This window comes from Trachinotus anak, unplaced genomic scaffold, assembly GCF_046630095.1.
Source record: "Trachinotus anak isolate AG129_WGS33_773 ecotype Australia unplaced genomic scaffold, CSIRO_AGI_Tana_v1 ptg000028l, whole genome shotgun sequence".
Classification (NCBI taxonomy): domain Eukaryota; kingdom Metazoa; phylum Chordata; class Actinopteri; order Carangiformes; family Carangidae; genus Trachinotus; species Trachinotus anak.
Window position 1 is genome coordinate 3023582 of NW_027273879.1, and position 20995 is coordinate 3044576.

Below are 20995 nucleotides of genomic sequence, written 5' to 3' on the forward strand. Positions count from 1 at the left end.
CAGCTGTCACTGCTTACGTAACGGTTATAATTATAAGCAATGACAAACAGAATTTATCATAAACGCACAAAGTACACACATGATAAAAGTACAGACAAGTAGATATTAAAGGATGAGTTTGACATATGTTGATTTTCTTTCTTGCCAACTGTTAGACGAGATGATAGATCCCACTCTTATATATAGCTTAGCTTAGCATAAAGACTGGAAACAGGGGGGAACAGTTAGCCTGACTCTGTCTACAAGTAAAAAAAACAACCTCTATAGCTCACTAACATCTTTTTGTTAAACCAGTGTTCAGTATAAACTTAACAACACTTTAGTGAAGTTAAACAGTTACAAAAATGACTTCAACAGAAAGAAATTAAAATATTAAATGTTAAGTTTAGTAAACCTCAAACTGAGCATTTCAATGAGATTTATAGCTCGTCCAGTAGTGGAAAATATTCCTCTATAATAAGTCACACTTCTTATGGAGGAGAAAAAGTTGTATTTTGGGGGGAAAAAAAACTTTACATCAGGAGAAATGAAACCGAACAATGAAGAGCCTCAGCTCCAGTGGGCGTTCGTGCTGCCTGTCTTTTAACAAAACCATGCAATTACTCCTGTTTCTCTGGGCTTTTAGGCTGTGAATGCTCCAAATACTGAGCAAATTTCCAAACACAGCCCTGGAAAGCTAAGCGCCTCACTTTCCTCACTTGGTGTCATCACAGAAGTCTGCTCTGCTGCTTGTAGGGCACAAACCCTTTTTTTTTTTTTTTTTTCTTGATTTATGAGACCAACAAGTGATCTCCCTTCATCTCTCCCCCAGTCACCTCTCCTGCTCGGCCTCCCTGCTGCAGCCTGTGACATGCTGGATGCTGACTGATGACGCCCTGAGGTCCTACATGAGGAACACACATCAACTTCTCCAGCTGTTGTCGCTAACTACTATCTTTGGGGTTTGATGGCCTTTCTAACTACATTCCTGCCCTCTGCTGTCACCTGGGCCTAAGAGAGCTACAAATCAAGCTGCTGATGTTGTAGCAACCGACGGCTGTTGTGGACGTCAAACGCCTCTTCTGTGGGACTAAAGGTTCCCCATACTCTGTTAAACAATCAACAGTTTCTACAGGGAAGTCAAAGCAGCAGGGCAGTGTGATCATCAATCAAAAACACATCAAAAAATGCTGTCAGTGAGTGCTTCAAGGTCAACACCAACGATCCATCTTCAATTATGCAGCAGAGAAGACTGTTTACATAAGAAAATATTCCAGAAGTGTCCAGAGAAAATAACTAACCCGGTCAAAATCTGTCAAACGGTACATTGACTAGACAAAATAACACGCTGAACTTAATCACAGGTAATTGGCGTTTCAAATACCACCATGCTGCAACATTTCCTCTAAACCAACAACATGACTGACACCAGTGTAATAAAACAACCAGAGCACACAGGCATAACCTGTATAATACCTAAATGGGTTTAAGACGGTTGCCACATAATTCAGTGTGGGTATTGAATGGACAGTGGTTTCAGAATGGCCTTCTTATTTTTGGCTCTGCTACCCAGCGGTCATGCCAAGAAAGAGAAAACCAGACTACAGGAACATGCTGTAATTTATGTGATGAAAAGTGAAGTGATGACTGTTGAAAAAATAATTCAAAAAGGTTAAAAAAAAAAAAAAATTAATAAAAATAAACTGTGTGCTTTAGCTGATGGTGAATGCAGAAGAGACAATTTGCTTTTCACTTCAAAATCAACTATAGTGTTATGCACATACCAGCCATATGGAGGAGGAGGAGGAGGAGGAGGAGGAGGATTAGGTATAGACTGACCATTTGGCATCAAATATTACAATTGTAGAAAAATCAGACCACTGTGGTTACAAATCTCAGTTTATGCTTTGTCCTCTATGTTCATCAACTAATGTAATTACTTTCTTGATTAATCGATTTGTTGTCTGGTCCATAAAATATTTAAAAAATGGCAAAAAAATCCCATCCATAATCAGTTTTCCTGAGCCCACGGTGATGGATTCAAAGGTCTTTGTTTCGTCCCATCAAAAATATTCAGTTTGCAATGATAAAAAAAGTTGGACGAGAAAGGAAAAAGGTAAATTTTTACTTGGAAAATTACTCAGACAATGAACTGATTAAAAAAATAGTTTCTGATAAATGTAATCGACTCATCATTTCAGCTACAGACTGAATTCAGACCGACTAAGCACAAAACTGCCTCACTAATTAGTAATATAATACTAATCCGGTGGTTTAACTTCTCACCTTGATGCAGTGATATACAGGTGTGCTCTAGGCTTGGGCCAATATTTGATCATATTGAGTATGAATAATATTGAATATCACAATATTTCCTGCTACATATGGTATTTTTCATAATATATATTTTTAAAAAATCTTGTATTTGCAGATTTGCGCAGTCTGTCCTGCTGCTGACTCTGACCCTCATCTCATCACTTTGCTTACTGTACATTGTACCTTAGCATGTGACGGATAAAATGATATTATATTGTATATCGTGATATTTGGCCTGGACTGTACCGAGATATATATAAAATGGCAGAAGACAAAATAAGTAAGAAGATGTTTATGTGAAATAAATCTCACACTTCTCTATGGGCTGAAGAGCTTTACACATTTATTTTTGTATATACCCTTTATAAACTGCATGAACTTTATTTAGGTTTTTTAATACACCATCCCACCTGTGGGACGCTGCGGCCTTGGTAGCACTACTTTAGATGTATTTTGGTCTGTACTGGACTCAGTCGTTACACAACCTTGAAAATTATCCACTGGTTGAAAGCTCAAAGTCTCCTGATTCTCTTTGTGCAAAGCATTTTAGGATTCACATATCACTGCAACAGCTGTTGACACAAAGTTGGTTCAGATTTGTGGCTGTGGCTCCAAAGTGTTTTCCACACAAAAAGTACTATTACAGGCCTTAGATTCTCTTTCAATTTAGATCAGCTAAAAAAAACAAAACATTTCTACCATGTTTGTGCCACGGTACCTTTGGTTGATTATGTCTTTTACACATTCTGACGTTTTGGTTGTAAAATTTAAAGAGTTCCCTTTCAGATAAGACCAAGGTTATGACTGTGATCAAAAGTATTGAAGAACAGTAATTCTTCAAAACCATTTTAAGCTGTTTTCTTATTTGCTATGTGCTCATTTATATCCCTTTAACGGAGTATTTTATTTGAAGGTTTAAAGAGCTTGTGTTAAATCTTTTAGTGCACAAACAATAAGTTGATAAGATGAATTGATAAGTTGATGATTGAAAGACAGTCAGCTCGCAACAATTTGATAATTGAACAATTGATTCAGTCGATTCTCAAGGAAAAGATTTGCTGTAAACTGAAAATCTTTAGTTGGTGGGATTGCTGAAAAAGCGAGCTTTTAAACAATTCAACAATTTGGAGATGTCAACTAGGTTTCATGGTCATTTTCTTTTCTATCTTCTGACATTTAAGAAATAAATCATTGATAAATTAGTCAAAAACAAACAGAACTGTTAGCTCCAATTCTAAAATCTTTAACTACAAATTGACATCATGTGTATTCTCACTGAAGCTATACTGACCGATCAAAGTGGCACGTGAGTGAAATGACACCAGAGGTTGACCTTCACAAAGAGGTCAGAGCAAAAGCAGGAGGATGATTTAAGCTTTAAGGGACAACAGTGTCAATGTGATCCTTAATGTGTCTGTGGGGCTTCTGCAATGGGACGAGATAAAACGAGCCCTCGCCACAGTGGTCTTCTGTGGCTGAGCTGAGCTTCAAGATTTATAGCTACTGAGTAGACATCCGTCTCCCCTGCAGTGGCCATTGGCCCATGACATCTCAGAATCACATCTAATGGAATTAACTTTTGCTTCCAACACAGAAATGTAATGAGGAACTCTCAGAAGAAACTCCTGCCTCTGGCTGAGCTGCAGCAGAAGAACAAAACAAAGCTCCCTGGCAGAGTGTAAATACCTTGTAAGATAATGGAGGGAGCTTAGGCTAGCTGCCACTTGGTGTAACAATGTGGGGCTGTTCCTACCTCAACACTTGAGTTTATCGCTGGATGTTTTTAGTGAAGGAGAAACAGCTTAACTCTATGCAGATATCACTAAGGGCAACACATTAAGTCTGAGACACCGACAGAATCCTGGTTAATCCTAGTATTAAAGTACAATGTCATGATTGTGTGTTGTGCTCTTTCACCTAAAATCACCACTAAAATCTTGAACCAATCATCAGCAAGTCATGAGTGGGCTCAGTGTCTGTGTTCAAAAACACAAAACCATCAGTGTTTGTGGAGACAAAAACAATGTTTGAGCAACAAAATCCCATCATGGTCTCCAGTACATTTTGGCTGGTGGTAATCCCACAGTTAGGTTGGTCCCTGCAGAACGCCCCCCCCCCCCCCCCCCATACTATTGTGTTATGTTGCACAACAATTCATACACAACCTCAAGCTAACCTCTGTGCCTAAGCGGTTTTTGTAATTTTCAAAAATGTGTTTCAGCATCAGCAAAAATCCAAAGATTGACAGCATCATGACAGACTGCAGTGTGGTGGAGACCCAAGGAGATGTGGGGGCAGATTTTTACAGAATCACACTGGCCAAGGCTGAAAACTAACAAACACACAAAGGGTTTGATGTGCAACTATGGCGGCCACTCAACAATTTTTACCCATGCAATTTTCCCCAAGCTGTAACACAAAAATGCAGACCCTTGGGGGGGAAAAAATAGACGTCTGCAACTAATTGACAAAATCAGAGGGTTGCCTGTCTTAAGTGTCCATTAGCAGGGAATGTAGCACAGACCACCTTCTTAGAGACTTTGTTCACACTTAGAGCTCTGTGGTAAAAAAAAAAAAAAAATCCTTTTTCAAACGTCACTAAAAAGAATCTGGCTGTGGTACAAGACTTGTGCAGTATATTATCAAAACACCAGTAAATTCATAGTATAATGAGTGACAGTAATGCACATCAATCAGTAAATACGGGGGAATAAAAGCTGCTCACATACCCTCCTTGACTTCTTCCACTGCAGGTTTGGAGCTTTCTTCTTTCCTTTGCTTTATGGCCTGCAGCTCCTTCTTCAGCTGCCGTGCCTCTTTCCGTAATTCATCACTGTGAGCAGAGAAATTAGGTTTCAGCATTTAAACTCAACATCTATAACCGTTATAAAGAATTACACCTGTAACAGACAAGAGCGATGACAGGGAACAGGTTCACAGACAAAAGACAGTAAATAGTTAAAACTGGCGTTTGGCTCAATTGGCTGCTGCTGTAAAAGAAGTACATACATCATTTAAAAAAAAACAAAAAAAACAAAAAAACATGAATACTCCGAACGTTGCTGGTCTGTATAAACAAACCAATTAATTGTTCACAAACATTATGCTTCTCAAAATGTGATGTTAATGGCCAATTACGTGGGCATATAAAACAAACATAAAATACTCTGCATGTGTCAGAATGAAGAATGTACATTAAAAACTTGTGTTGCTCCAATAAATTTGATGGAGGCTTAATAAAATAATTGTTCCCCCCTACAGGCTCCTGGAAAGCACTAGAAGAGGTGTTGAGACTGAACAGACTCAAGTCAGAAAAATGTCAATGTGTTTCTTGTTTGGAGATGAGTAATTGTCACTCCAGTGTTAGAAAAAGAGAAATTATAAATGAATATAATCAATTCAGTAGACTTTTTTTTCACACTTTTGCACTCTGATGCAAAATATTTTTAAAATACATGCATTTGAAGGAAAATGTAAATAAAACTGTAACTATTGTACAATTTATTTACAGTGTTTATTGTGATATATACTGCTGTATAAGGCTTTTAAGTTAGATAAATGTTTCTCGGATATGACACATTTAGATTTTTTGTACATAAGCACAGTTGTGGGACAAAGACTTTGTTTTGCAAGTTATGAGCAAATATAAAATCTTGATCATGAAGTCCTGAGTCAAGTCCCACGTCAGACCAACAAGTCCAACATTAAGGTCAATAAACCCCAAATCAAGGCTCAAATCAAAACCAACAAGTCCAAAGTCAAGACCTTCAAGTCCCAAGTCAAGTCCTAAGTCAAGACCAACAGATGCAAACTTGAATCCCAAATCAGTACAAAGTCTCATGTGAAGTTACCTGTCAAGCTCAACAAATCCCAAATCGTCTCATTTCAAGACACAAGTCCAAAGTCAAAACCAATAAACCCCAAATCAAGGCCCAAGTGAAGTCCAACACATCATGTCCAGAGTCAAGACCTTCAAGTCCCAAGTCAAATCCTAAGTCAAGGTAAACACATCCCAGATCAGTACAGACAAGTATCATGTCAGGACCCAATACAATGAAGGCCCAAGTCAAGACCAGCAACTTCCAATGGATGTCTTAAGTCAAGTACAATATATCTGTAATCAAGTCCTGAGTAAAGACCAACAAGTCCCAAGTCAAGTCTGAGACCTTGTGTTTTAAGTCCTAGCCTTTATGTACTCTACAAAAAATGTGCTGCCATTTAATTTTTCAAGAGTCATGATTTATTGGTGTGGAAGTCAGAACAGTTCCAAGTCTTTTTGAGTTTTTAAAGTCAATTCTTGGGGTCAGATCAGCTCATCAGATACAATACTTCATGTCCGGTCCATCGCAAAGCAGATCACAACACTTTGGATGAAAGCCATGGGATATTATTACAGGTAATTGTGTGCAGTTAACTACGTAAATGTCCTGTGATACATGAAATATACAACTGCCAAATGCTGTTAGTGGCAGAAGTAATGAAAAACTTTGTTTCCTCCCTTCAAGTGGCACTGCATTAAATATTACAGGCACTTCTTATGTCCTGCAACCCTTATAAAACCTTTAACTGGATGACAGAGGAAGGCCAAGGCACATCTTTGCTTCCTTGATTCAAGGTAGTATCCCTCTTGGCAGGAGGCCCGCAGCCCAGCTCATGCAAGGCTAAATGCTGGAAGTCTGAACTGGGGCCAGCCATGCTGATTATTGTTCCCTTTCACATGATTGAGACTACTGCCAGTTGCAGAGCAGATACTGTATGTTATGTTAGGAAATGATAATATTTTTGTACTGCCTGACAGCTCTGTTTTTGTCCCATTCTCTTACGAAGCCACAAAGCACAGGTAAGCTGCACAGTCTGGGCCCCTGGCCTAGAAACATGTGAGGCATCTCCAGACCAAACAATGGCTGCCTTTGTTTCTTACATCTGCTTCTCTGGACTGACGTTCATTTATATCCATTTCTTTGCTTTTATCTGGAACTTTCATTCTTGTGTTTGCAGCTTTCCAACAGTCACGTTATCTTTGTTTAATTCTCTGACATTGTCTGCGGCAAAGCATCCAGGCATCAAACTGAGTGATATTTTAACTGTAAGTGCCTTTACAAATATTAACAGCTGTGGCTGACTTGATGTCATGTCTCTTCCTCGTTAGCTTCCCTGCTGCTCCTGAGGATACACATGAGGAATCAGTCAGACATGCAGTTGTTAGTCCTCTCCTTTCCTGAAGAAAAAATGTTGCAGCTGAATCCAGACTGAGTTGCCAAGAGCAAAACTGGTTGGCAGGGTCAGACTTGGCCTGTGTGAGGAAGTCTCCTGCTCAGCTCTGTCTAGAAGCAATGACAACAAACCTCTTTTCTGAGACACATTTTACATACAGTATGTTAATGTGAGTCAGATGTGACAAACCGGAGGCGGGCAAAACAACGTAATAAATCAAAGACTACAAACTACCATTCACAATATCACATGAATAAAATAAGGTAAAGCCTGGTAAACTTGAATGTATCAATGAATGAATTAACTTTATTTATATAGGACTATTCATGCAAAGGGTGCAGCTCAAAGTGCTTTACAATTCAGCAGCAAAAACAACAACACCAAAAGCAGAGGTTTAAAACCGAGTGAGTGTTACTATTTATAAAATAGCATTAACACAGTTTCCTTAGAAAGATTAAAACAGACAGCTGCTACAGGACAGTCTTTGAGTTGTTGTTGTCCACTGAGTCAGCAAGTCTAATATTTAAAGGCAAAGTTTTCCTTATTTTTGGGGTGTAGTGGCTAAAAGCACCATCCCCGAAGGTTTTTGTGGTGACCTTGGGAATAGTTAAAAGAGCAGCTGTGGAGGATCTTAGGGATCTAGAGGATGACAGAACGGTGGGGAGTCTGTGATATAAGAGGGGACAGGGCCATTTAGTGCTTTAAAAAGAGAGGAACTTTAAAATCAATTCTAAAATATACAGGGAGCCAGTGTAGGTTGCATAAACAGGGGTTACGTGATCTCTCATTAAACCCTTAAAACCCTGGCAGCAGCATTCTGGATAGTCTGTATTTTTGCAATGGCTGCTGCTTTGCTAGGCCAGTATGTAAAGTGTTAAAACAGTGGTCAAGGTGACTGGAGGACAAAAGCACAAACAAGATTTTCAGAATCAGAAGAGGTCTCACCTTTGCTAGAATGTGTAAAACTGAGATCAGAGTCTAAAATGATACCAATGTTTTTTACTTGTGGTCGTGTCTGTGAGGCCAGATGTCCCATTTTAGCAAGAACAGGAACCCTCTTATTTTTTGGACCTATTAGGAGGCTCTCATACCCAATTTACACAATTGCATTAAAATGCATTTTGGGTGATCGGATAGTGCTGCACGACATGACAGTGCAGGTGTAAATGCACCTAAGACACATCGAGGACAGATTGTGATTTGATTGGCCAAATCATTTCCAGAGGTGGTCAGGGACGCAAACCAGAGAGGTAGTAGTTAGACAGCTAGCAGCTAGCAGCTCAGTCTCATTTTCATTTAGCTTTAGCTTTAGCGTTCTTGCTCATCCACTCATTAATGTGTCAGTCAGATTGGACAGAGGGCCACCTGGGCTCATGGAGACATAAAGCTGTGTGTCGTCAGCATAGCTGTGGAAATTCACACCATGCTGACTGATTATGGACCAAGAGGCAGCATGTAGACTAAGAACAGAAGAAGACGGTCCTAGGACGCTGCCTTGGGCCACATCACAGTGAATGTTTCACTGTTTAAGATATTTAAGACAATTCTGATTGGATTTTAGTAATATATATTATAGTATATTTAGTAATATATTATTTAAACCAGCTTAGAACTGCATCAGAGACGGCTGAGTAAAAGATCATGGTCAATAGTGTGAAACGTGTAGAGGACAGATATATTTCCACTATCAGCATTAAATATGACATTATTTAAAACTGTATCTGTACCATAGGTCGCTCTCAAACCAGACAATGAAGTTCTCAGAAAGATGCTTGTTTAATTGTTTAAACACCTCCTTCTATAAAACCTTGCTCAAAAACAGTAGGTTTGAGATGCTGTGGTAATTTCTAAGAAAGATAGGGTCTAAGTTAGTTTTTATAAGTTGCAGTCTTGAAAGGGTGAAGGAAAATGCCAGATTCTAGGGAGGAATCTATAATGCAGAATGTTTTCAAGGACAGTATATATAATTGCTCTTGAAAAGGTCAGCTGGAATAGAGTCAAGGCAGCAGGTAAAGGGTTTCATACAGGTTTACATAGTTCATCCTCAGTGATTATGTTGCATTTAGTGGAGGAGGCCTGCTGTGCGTTTTAGTAAAATTAACTGTGAGTCAACTATGACTTGAGGCTCTTACTTGAACACAGTCCAGCCTCTTCTTCAGGACTGAGAGGTGAGGTTATGTATACATATATTCTGCAGTGAGGAACACTTTGGACTGAGTGATCATTTCTGCCTGCCTTGACACGCTGCCACTCAGAAAACAAGATATGTATCCAAGGCAACAGCCAAACAATCGGCTCCACAACCCTGCTGCCAATGAACAGAAAGAGGCCAGAAAGGGCAGAAAAAGCTCCAACAACACCTGTTAAGACACACCTTGGGGCTCAGCAAATTCCTCTCAAGACCCTCAGATCACAACACTACAAATTATTTTGTTTCTACACACTTTGACTAGACTGGAGGAGTCACATTTTATAAACCTAAATCCAGAATGTATATTTATTTTATTCAGGCAGTGACAGTTTTTAAATGCAGGCTGACTAATATTGGATTTTTCAGGCAAATACCAAAGACAATGTTTGAGACTTAAAAATTTTAATAACGACATATTAGCCAATGATAAATAACATAAACAAATATTTTATGAGGACCCCATTTATTTATTTATTTTTTACGAATTGTGGCTAAGTTATGCAGTTAGCAGGATATTGTACAGTTGATAAATAGACCAGTTACTGCTCTCTGGTGGACAAGCTCTGTAATGGTGACACCGTGTCTAAATTACCTTTAACATGTGTTTTTGGAATTTCTTTCTAATTCATTATGGGCAAACATACACGATAGTGACATATCTGTGATAGGCTTAACTCAGCAAAACGTATGACGGATAAATGCTCATTTTTAGATGACAAAGCCTGACTAACTCTGGCACGGAGTGAGTTTTATTTTAAGAATAATAGACAGCACAAAGGTATTCCCCATTTTTTAAACGGAAAAGTTCAAAGTTAGCCTCGTTACAGTGTAAGATATTTACATCCCTAAATCAAAACAGGCTGCACCACACAAACTAATTATTGCTCAGAGATTTGTTGTTAATTAATATTTACCCATAACCTCCAGGAGTAACTTTTGCATAGTGACTGAACTGAACCAACTGCAAAGTATGACTGGATATTTCCATCATTTCTCTTCTAAACTGCAGGAATACTACAGAATACATACTTTATTTAAAAACAGTTTGGAGGTGTAGGTGTCACTTATTTCATTTTTTTCTGTATTATTTCAAGTTTTTATTTGCCTTAGTCCTGAAATGTTTTAAAGTTGTTTTGAAAAGTGTGGGATAATTAAAGTTTATTATTACATTTACAAAGGATTAGCAGGTAAGTTTAATATACAGACTGGCCTTTTACATAACTGTCATCTTTGACAGTTATGTGATGCTACAGTAACTTCCTGTTTAGATAATTGATTGGTTTTGATTAGACAGTGCTACAAACGTTTACACATCACTATGATATTCACTTCCTGAGACATTCACTACTGTTCACACAACTATCTAGTACCTATTAAACAGTAGGAATAGCTGGCGCATCCCAGTCCAGGTGCAGTAAGCACTCATAATCTAAGTTCAGTGAAGAACACAATGTTTAGTAAAGGTGAATGGCAACATCTGAAGGACTGAAGGAAGGATAGAAGAGGATTTGGATGAGTTTATGGAGTACATCCTCTGCCTGTGACTCGCTATCTGCCCCTTTTCTCTAAAAGCCACAGAGAAGACACATTCACCCATCTATGCATCTATTTGCCAGCAAGAGAGGAGACTCTACTGGTCATTTAAACAAACATGAAGCCACTCAGCTGTTATCATTAGCTGCCAGATAAACAGAGTGAAGTGAATCCTTTTTTGTGACTCCCTAGCAGTCCCTGTGGTCCAGGTCTACCTGGGGGCTGCCAGCTACTGTCACTCTTTCAGAAAATTAAAAACGAAAAAAGTGAAACCCGGAGAGCTGTGGATGATTAACTTTTCATAAAGAAAGCATATGAAGTGATTGGCAGAAGACCAAGAACTCTCTCATGATTCAGAACCTTGCATTTAATACTCCAGTGTCTGGCAGGAGTCTGAGGCTGACGCAGGAATTCGACAACCTTAAAAATAGTACAGTGATGACTGTATGGTTCATCAAAAATTCAGTCGTTTTCCAAAATGCACAAGCAGGCGTACTTGCCTTTTTTGGATTTCTCTGGATTCTCATTTTCCAGCCTTCAAGTGACTTTAAAAAAAGTAGTTACTGAAAAATTCAAACTGTTTTCAGTTTAAATATACCCACTGTATGATTGTGACAAATATATATGTAAAGTAAAATTGAACACATCATGCTTAGAATAAGTACACTTCAAGGATGGCAGCAGCAGTCTCTCCCTGCTACGGTGGACTCAAACCAGTCTAACGACTGAGCAAGTGATGTGGATGAATGTGCTAGAATAACAAGATGGCTGGGTGAGCTCCCCTCAGGGGGCACTCCATGGCTTGGTCAAAAGCCAAGGAGAACTGTGAGCTGGAGTGGAGGAATCCAACCTCAACACAGGAATTTGCATGACTTTGCAGAGCGATCTAGACCAACACATTACCCACGCAGTGGACCAAGGTTCCTCTTTTAGAGTGGTTGATCTGCTTTGCAATTATTGACCAGATCTTTTCCTTCTGTCAATTAGTCATGATGGAAGAAAGTAATGAATATTGAGTGTATCTCTTCTTTATAGCAGTTACATCTAACTGTTCGTTTTCAATTCCTTATAACTGTTTTTGCTTGTTTGAGAGCAAAAGACAGAGAAAACGTGCACATTGTCAAATGTTGACTTTGATCATCGTCCAAGTGCTCTGCTGCTTTTTTATTCATTTTCAGCCCTCACATCCTAGACATGCATTACTGTCTGGAACTCTTTCCAACAAGCAAGTGCCCCATATGGGGCAGACATGCTACAGTGGGCCAGAGATGTGTAAACCTGGAGGTTCCAAAACATACACAATCCCACTGCCAAGAACTGGATTATCTCAAGCAGTTTTCTACACAAAGGCGGCGCAGAATGCTTTCTTGATCTTCGCAACCTTTGCCTGAGAACGCGTTGGGTTGTGACCGATGACGAGAGACAGGTGCAGCCAATTAATACACGGTGAAACGGCATCAGGGAAACGGCCACTTGGTCAAGATAATTAGGGTCTGATGTCCCATTTCAGTTACACTGTCCACGAGGCTAAAAGAATGATCAGCAACGTGGAAGAAGGTCAAATCCAGAAACTAAAAAATGAAGACTACAACTGCAACAATTAGTCAATTAACTAAGAGCTAAGCTTTCTAAGCTGAAATGATTAGTTGATGATTTTGATAATCAATTAATCAATTAAATCAATCTTTAAGAGAAATTTCCACAAATTCATTGGTTCCACCTTCTCACATATGAATATTTTCTGGTTTCACTCTTTGTTTATAACATTAAAGTGAACATCTTTGGATTTTTTGACTGTTTGTTGAGACAAAACAAACAGTTTGAATATATCAACATGAGTTCTGGGAAGTTGTGAGGGGCATTTTTCACATTTTATACACCAAACAATAATTTTTTTTAAAATAATCAGAAGATTAATCAACAATGAAAACAATCATAAGTTAGAGCCCTTCAAAATACGGTATTAACGTTTTGGTTTTACACAGTTGATGCGGGACACAGTTCATTGCTTTGATTATTTTGATTATGTCTTAAGTGATGTTGCACACATTTGCCATATATATTTGTGATGTATGTAAATCACTTCACTTCCAGTCACTTCATATGCTTATTTATGATGTAAAAGTGGCCTTTTATTTGGTATCCCTCTAAAATTCAAACCTATAAAAATCTAATACAATACAAAACAGTTCAGTTGTAATTTCTACCTTCACAAACATAATATTGTTGAGTTTTGATTGATACTGTCAGAGAGGTATTCACAGTGGTGTTGAACTGGATTATACTGAGAAGTGTTTCTAATGTTTCGCCAAACCCATTCACAAACATTTGGGGGGAAGAACATCAGAAACACATTTCATTATAATGCAGACCAGCACAACAATACCACTCGCCAAACCCTCAATAATAAACATGTAGTTGAATTATCACATCTTTTTATTTAATCATTTGCAGCAGATCTGTTGCACTGGATCTGTATAGGTGTACCTAATGAACACACACACATATACATAGACACACACACTCCTTTAGGCACATTTATTTTCTTATTCATTTAGCAGACACCATGTGGATGACGTGATAATCGTGACAGCGACTTGATTTTTAACAACTCTATTAGAATAATTCCACCTGTATTATTAAAGTCTGTTGCCATATACTATATACACCATTTATAAGTGTGTGATAACAAGTGATCTAAATAACAGGAAGAGCAGCTCTGTCATTGTCTTCAGCCTGCAGGAACTGAAAAGCGATTACCAGAGACAGCAGAGGGAGCCAGGCCCTGCTGGCAGAGGCAGCTCACACTGTGTCCCACAGCCATATGGAAGCGTTTTGCTTCCCCAGTCATGCCCCGTCGGGTTTAACAAAAGTGGCGACTACCACATACACTGCTTTTGGGACTTCATTCAGTACTGTCTCTTATAAAGCAAGCCCCCTAAAGGGGCCTACTTCAAACATAGCAAAACCAGATTTGATCAATAGAAACATAAAAGAAGTGTCAAACTGTGAGCATAAAAGCCTAATCAGAATTACCAACAACATCAAACATCACGGTAAGCTGAGACAAACTCAGTGTAAAGAGGATCTGTTCCGATCCAGTTGTGACTGATCTTTAAAGTCTTAAATTTTCTCGCTCCATTATTTGGCAACTTGCTCGTGAATGTGAACAAGTCCAAGCATTTTGCAATCATGGAATATTGCAGTGGAATATCATCTGGCTGCTGGAGAGCAACATAAGATAGTTTTGACCTGATGTAAAAACTATTTTGGTTTCAAGGAGACTCCTAATTTCAAGGTTGTCTCAGCAGCCTTGACTTTGAGACGAAAGATACAGTCAGCAATGTAGCTTTTCCCCTGACTGAGGCCTGAGCACACTGCAGACACTGCAGCACTGTCCTTCACACACATTACATACTGTACGTCTGAGTGTGGGAGGAACTAAATGAAAGAACAAACAACAAAAGCCCTGCATTAGTAAAGTTAATCAGACAGAGCTGAGAAAAGTAGCTGCTTTTAATGGCCTCTGTCCTTTTTTTCCCAGGTGACTAGATACCAGTTGGTGTTCCTCCTTGTGCACAGAGCAGCTGAAAGCCCAAAGCAAAGCAACGGTGGGAGAGCAGAGCTCACCCTGCAACAATGCCCCCTTTGTCCCGGACTAACACTGTACCTACCAGCCTGCTCTTTGATTCCCTGCCAAGACAAACCACTGTGTTGGGTTACAGTTCTTGTAGCAAAACAATCTGCGCTTGTGTTTAATATACTACAGTCTGCCTGCATTGGGCTGGCTGTCAGTCAGGTCACACACACACACACACACACAGACACACACACACAACTGACTGGGGGCCTGCTCCTTATCCCATTAGCACTAATGAGAGAAGGGTATGTTGATTATATGTGTTGAGGGCTACCTGTTAAGAGGATATGGAGGAGAGATAACTGTCCAACCTGCAGCATCAAAGAGAGATGAAAGATAAATCGCTCGCTCCGTTCTCCTCAGGTCATTTTCATACGAGTGTTGTATCACACACACCATCACCTTCCACTCTCACCTTCATTTCACTCACACTGCTGGCTCAGACAGAGGCACTGTTTGCTTCTACTTCAGCACAGTAAGTAATTTGCGTTGAGTGCCAACATTCCTGTTTCAAATAGCAGGTCCACTGATGTTGGTCCAGTGAGCTACAACTGAGATATGCGTGTGTGTGTGTGTGTGTGTGTGTGTTTGGGATATGTGTGTGTGCATGTGTGAAAGTGAGTGGATGTGTGTAGAAGCAGAGCTGGAGGCATTAGGTGGGTTGACAATAGATGGGTTTCCATCAAGCGGCAACCTCTAGGGCTGAAAAACGAAGCCGACACTGAAGTGCTAAAAACTGCAGTTCCTCTAACGTCCACTTGAGACTGGCTCAAAAAACGAGTCGATCGCCACAGACTCCCATGTTAAAATGTCCATCTTTACAGCAGAAATAAACTTGTTTACAGCTTGGTGCAAAGAATCGTTTTGGTCTCTATGGCTAATTTCCTCCTTCATGACGACAATACGAGGGTGAATTTTTATATAACTCACCTGTTTACATTTTATTAAGGCTTAAAGTTATGCATAACTGAGGATGGGGTCGCTTTGAGTGACAGGTGGGTAAGCGTATAGTTGCCACAAACCACCATGTAAGTCTTAGCTCCACACACGCCCCGCCTCTTTGCACATTTTTGGATTAGCCGGGAGTTAGGGGCGGAGTCAGAGACTGCCAAGATGGCGACGGCGAGCAGCTTGCTCTGAGCTTCAAAACCGCTCTTCAGAAACCTGTGGGTGACGTCACAGAGGCTACATCCATCTTTATACACAGTCTACTGTTTCCATCCATCTGTTTTATGCATATTTTTCAAACTGCACATTTAAAAAAGGGAATAAAAAAGGAAATCTTAAAACATCACCTGATAGTTTTTATTCTTGGCTGAAGTGGAAAACAAGTATATTGATAAAAGAAAAATGTGACGAGTTACTCCTTAAGATGCATGTTTTTTTAATGTATAATAGGAGCATGAGAAAATTAATTTTAGAATAAAAGGAGCCACAAACATGAACTGCTTCATCTATGAGTCTGGCACCACTGTCTCCTGAGTTCACTCCATGTTTGGAGGATTAAAAACATTATAGTGCAATAAAAAACAAACTTAGTCAATCATGATGTACATAAAGCCAGTGACCCAAACATTCACCAATGCTTCTGCTCCATCACAGACACAGACATTGTTTTTCACAGTTTGAAGTTTAACTAGAGCTCATTTACCTGTGTCTCATTGCTCATCTGTGAATTCATGGTGCTACACTGGAAAATTAGCACCAACAGCTGTTCGCTAATATTCACAAGATGGTGGAAACCTGCATTGATTACCATTTTCTTTTGCCAATTCTCTCAAAACTCAGTTACACTTTGTGCTACAGAAAAAACCCAATATACTGACACAGGACTTCAACAAGCAAGACCTGGAGCATCATACTCACACGGTCTCACAGTATTTCTGTTCAGAATCAAAGTGCTGTTGATCATTTTTGGGGATAATTTGTTGACAACTTTCTTTTTCTTGCTTCTAAAATGTGAGCATATGCTGCCTTTCTGTTTTTTGGGGAATTTTTCACTCTTTTCTGATATTTAAAAAACCAAAAAGTAATTGATTGATGAGAAAATAATCATTAGATTGACTGACAGTAAAAATAATCGATAGTTGCTTTAGCTATGGGGCATATTTTTGAAAAAGGGATTAAAAGGATCTGCAGACATAAGTTAGTATTAACAGTTTCTTAATTACAGAACAGTAGAAGAAATATTTATAATATATCAGGTGAACATAGGCCTGATAAATACATATTTATTCATGAACTCAGTTTTTTAATTTGTTCCTTCAACTGACAAGTTTCTTTGAAGGTTCTTGAATTTGACTGAATCTGATAATTTTACTGTTTTACTCTTTGTAAAAAGAAGCAAAATATTCTGGATTTGAGTGATGCACATGTTTTAAATGAGACCTACTTTAAACGGTACAGATCAATTTGTATGTCAGACTGCTACGACCTCATCAAGGAAACCCGCAGACAAAACATGGCTGTTGTGGAAGGATTTGCTGCTGCAGAGAGGCAGTAATTAATACATGTTAATGATTGTTTTTAGTGAGTCTAAGCCCCAGGGGATATCTGAACATTACATGAATCATTCTCATCTCTGCATCTGTTCTAGTTGCTCTGAAATTTCAACCTTAACTTTGTGTGGAGCTGAAAGTATTTATCAAGAAAATTAACCATGTAGAGAAAATCAATTATTTATAATCAATCTTTTATCATTTTCAAGCAAAAATGCCAAAGATTGTGTAGTTCTAGCTTCTTAAATGTGAAGATTTGCTGATTTTCCTTTTCATATATAATATTAAAATTTACCATTTTGGGGGGTTTTGGATTGTTGGTCATTTACTAGATGCTCTGCTCGTCACAAAAATAAAGTTTGCGTGGCCTGTTCTCCTCTTACTGTTATAATTCAACATGAGAGGAAATCTTAAGCACAACTTCTCTGTCTCACACAGTCCAACAGCTCCCCCACCAGATTCTTATGCTACATTACAAGTACAACAACAACAAGCTGTTAGGTGACCAGTGCAATGAGCAGGTAGACTATTTGTTAAACATCCCATCTGTTGGACAACGTGTAAATAAGACTCGGACTCAGAAACGTGCTTTCATACCTGCGGCTGGTCTTCTTCCCCCGCTCTTCCTCACTGGGCTCTGTCGCTATCTCTGATCCTTTTTCTTTCTTTAGCTTTTTACTGATGAGCTCTCTCATCCTCTCTTTCTCGTCTGAGTCGTAGTCTTCATCATCTTCAACATCATCATCGGCCTCATCATCGTCTGTCTGGAAGAACACAGTGACACTCACAGTCAGATAAAAGTGACTCCGGGGCCCAAAGAGATTTTTCATTACCGTTGTCCAACTTACCTCGGCTGTATCTCCAGACGTCCCTTTCTTCTTCTTCCTATTAAAGTGAGATGAATATGTGTTCATGTTTTAATATTTAAAAGGCCAATTAATGAATTACTTATTGTACATACTTATCAACTGCAGGGACAGAGCTCAGCCTTGGATCATCTTTCAGAAGGTCATGGCTGCTTTTGCTTTTTCCCTTCAAAGTCTGAGGAAACACAAACAATGGTGAGCGAAACGTTTTGTTTTTACACATTTTGCAACATATTTTAATTTCATTGCATTTTTGAATTTCTGAAAAACCCATTTCATTTAAACAGAAAAAAAGTCCACAGCCACAAAGGCTCCTTAACTACACCAGCTCCCACTCTGAAGTTGAGCTGCAGTACTGTATAATTACTTACTATTACTCATTACTATTACTTACTCAGTACTATACAGTAAATATTATACAATAGCCTATAATTACAATTGCCTTGCCAGAACCATGAAATGTTTGTTTACACTCTGATGCTGCCTTTAGTTGTGATGCGTAACTCTCTGGCTTAGGGGTCAATGGCAGCGGTGGCCGTGTTTTAATGTCTGTCTGACACAGATGTGTTTTGTAATCCAGTACCTGACTGACTTGATTCACCATCTCCTCTTCCTCCTCAGCTTCCTCTCCAAACGACAACAGACTGAAGTTCCTACAAAAATCAAAACACTGTTGGCACCAAAGCATCAATGACAACAAGACTCACACAAAGATTTAATTTAGCCACGTGGCAACTGAAATAGGGTCTAACAACAGGAGGTTATTTTCATCTTGTAATCTTGAGTAGCTCAAAATCCAGTGTGTTGTAATTAATGACCCAATGATTGCAACACACACTCTGTTAAGATGTGTTTTAAAGTTCATGATTGCTTGTTCTCAGAGTGTGTGTGGCCGCCTTCGGTGGTTGTTGATGATTATAATGTTTCTGACATGCAACTATTTATGAGGCAGACGAAACAAGGTAAAGATGATGAAAAGGAAAAATGAACAAAAAAGGCAAAAAAAGAAACACAAACGCAAAAATAAACAACAGCAGGGTTCAAGCAGGTGCAGTATAAAGATTTTGTTACAGTCAGAAAGACAGATGAAGTCTGAGCGCTCACTTTGTAGCTTTTGACTGTGATTTTTTTCCCTCCTCTTTGTCTTTTTCCCTTTTGGATTTCTTTGTTTCACGAGGTATAATGTCATCAAAGGGAGAATGAAGCACCTGGAAAAGACAAAAGGTTTTTTTTGCGTTTAAAACACACACACACACACTAAAGAGGAAGAGGTTGTCAAGCGAAAAAGAAGAAGAGGAACAAGAAAATACCTCAGTCGTTTTTATTTTGTGGGGATTCAGAGGTCTTTCATTATTGTCACATTCAACTTCTGCTAATCGGAGCATGTTGTAAATTGTGTCTCCTGCGATCTGTGTTGGGCATAGTTGAAGAAAAAAAAAAACCGGATGGTCAGTCATTCACAGAAACCTTACAAAGACGCTGAAAGATGCAAAACATACATGTTGCTGGGGACAGACTTTACATTTATGTAAACCGCCCCTGTGCTACAGATTTACCTTGCCGAATATGGTGTGTTTGTTGTTGAGTTCATCCGCACGTCCCAAGGTAAAGAAAAACTGACTTCCATTGTCATGTGGCCCAGCATTCGCCATGGCAACCAAACCTCTTCGATTGAAGCGCAATCTGGAGTGAAATTCATCCTGAAAGTTAAGAAAAGGCACAGGTATTCATTCCGGTGAAAGGAGCTGATTTCAATGACAGCTACAGTCTCCTGATATTTGATTGGTCATCGGGATAAATATGTTAATAAATCCTAAGAGTGATTCATAGTTATGGCTCTGTTAGCTTTAACGTTTAAGAAGAGAAGCAGTCTGACCTTGAATGGCCGGCCATAGATGGACTCTCCACCCTCCCCTGTTCCAGTGGGATCTCCTCCTTGAATAATGAACTCATGCACCACTCTGTGGAATATTGTGCCATCATAGTAACCTAAGGGACAGAGAAGTATAGGAGAAAATATAATATTTTAATTCTCCAAGCCTGCAATTAAAAAAAAAAAAATCTCATAAATATAAAGTTTCCTGAAAAGAACTGTGTAATTTGGTACTAATTAAAGGGAAAATTGAGACAGTGTTCAATTGGTGCACTTCCAATTAATTAATCACAATTAATTTTTGAGTCTTTTGGTCAGTGCACAGCTGGTCATTAATTAACAGGCAGGTGTCAAAGTCAACATGCATGAGGAATAAATTGTCTAATAATAAATGAGTGACTATTCAATTGGGTTCAAACTGAGTTTTTCTCCTATAATAATAACTACAAACTTGCATAGTTCTTCCCAGGAAACCTATGGATTCATACAATGAGGCATAACTGACAATTAATGCTAAAAGTGAAAAAAAATAATGCTTTCATCAAAATTACATCTTTATGTAGTGAGATTAAGCACTACATTGCAGTGTGTTAGAAGATACTGTGAGTCATTTGATTGGCAGTGTTTTTTTTTTGTTTTTTTTACCTTCCATGCACAGTTGCACAAAGTTCCTGCATGCTTTTGGAGCTTCCTTGGACCACAATTCAATGTCAATATCTCCTGCTGTGGTCTTCAACAGAACCTGAAAGGAGATCATTAAAATAGGGAATTATAATCTAATCGAAAACTCTAAGATTTAATCTGGCACAAATAACGTTTGCTGCAACACATATAGTGACTGTTGACGTGATTTTATTAATCTCTCAGAGCTGTAGCCGTGCACAA

At 38.9% G+C, this 20995-nt stretch overlaps 1 protein-coding gene across 1 annotated transcript in view; it reads right to left on the reverse strand.

Annotated features, from left to right (window-relative positions):
- Positions 1–20995, reverse strand: part of cwc27 (CWC27 spliceosome associated cyclophilin) — a 31403-nt gene that overhangs the window by 10041 nt on the left and 367 nt on the right. Inside the window, exons 2-11 of the mRNA XM_071466270.1 lie at positions 20756–20852; positions 20114–20226; positions 19794–19937; positions 19548–19646; positions 19342–19445; positions 18821–18890; positions 18333–18412; positions 18220–18256; positions 17969–18135; positions 5025–5128 (exon numbers count right to left, since the gene is read on the reverse strand). Coding sequence (XP_071322371.1) covers positions 5025–5128; positions 17969–18135; positions 18220–18256; positions 18333–18412; positions 18821–18890; positions 19342–19445; positions 19548–19646; positions 19794–19937; positions 20114–20226; positions 20756–20852 — 1015 coding nt within the window. The remainder of the gene's footprint in view (positions 1–5024; positions 5129–17968; positions 18136–18219; positions 18257–18332; positions 18413–18820; positions 18891–19341; positions 19446–19547; positions 19647–19793; positions 19938–20113; positions 20227–20755; positions 20853–20995) is intronic.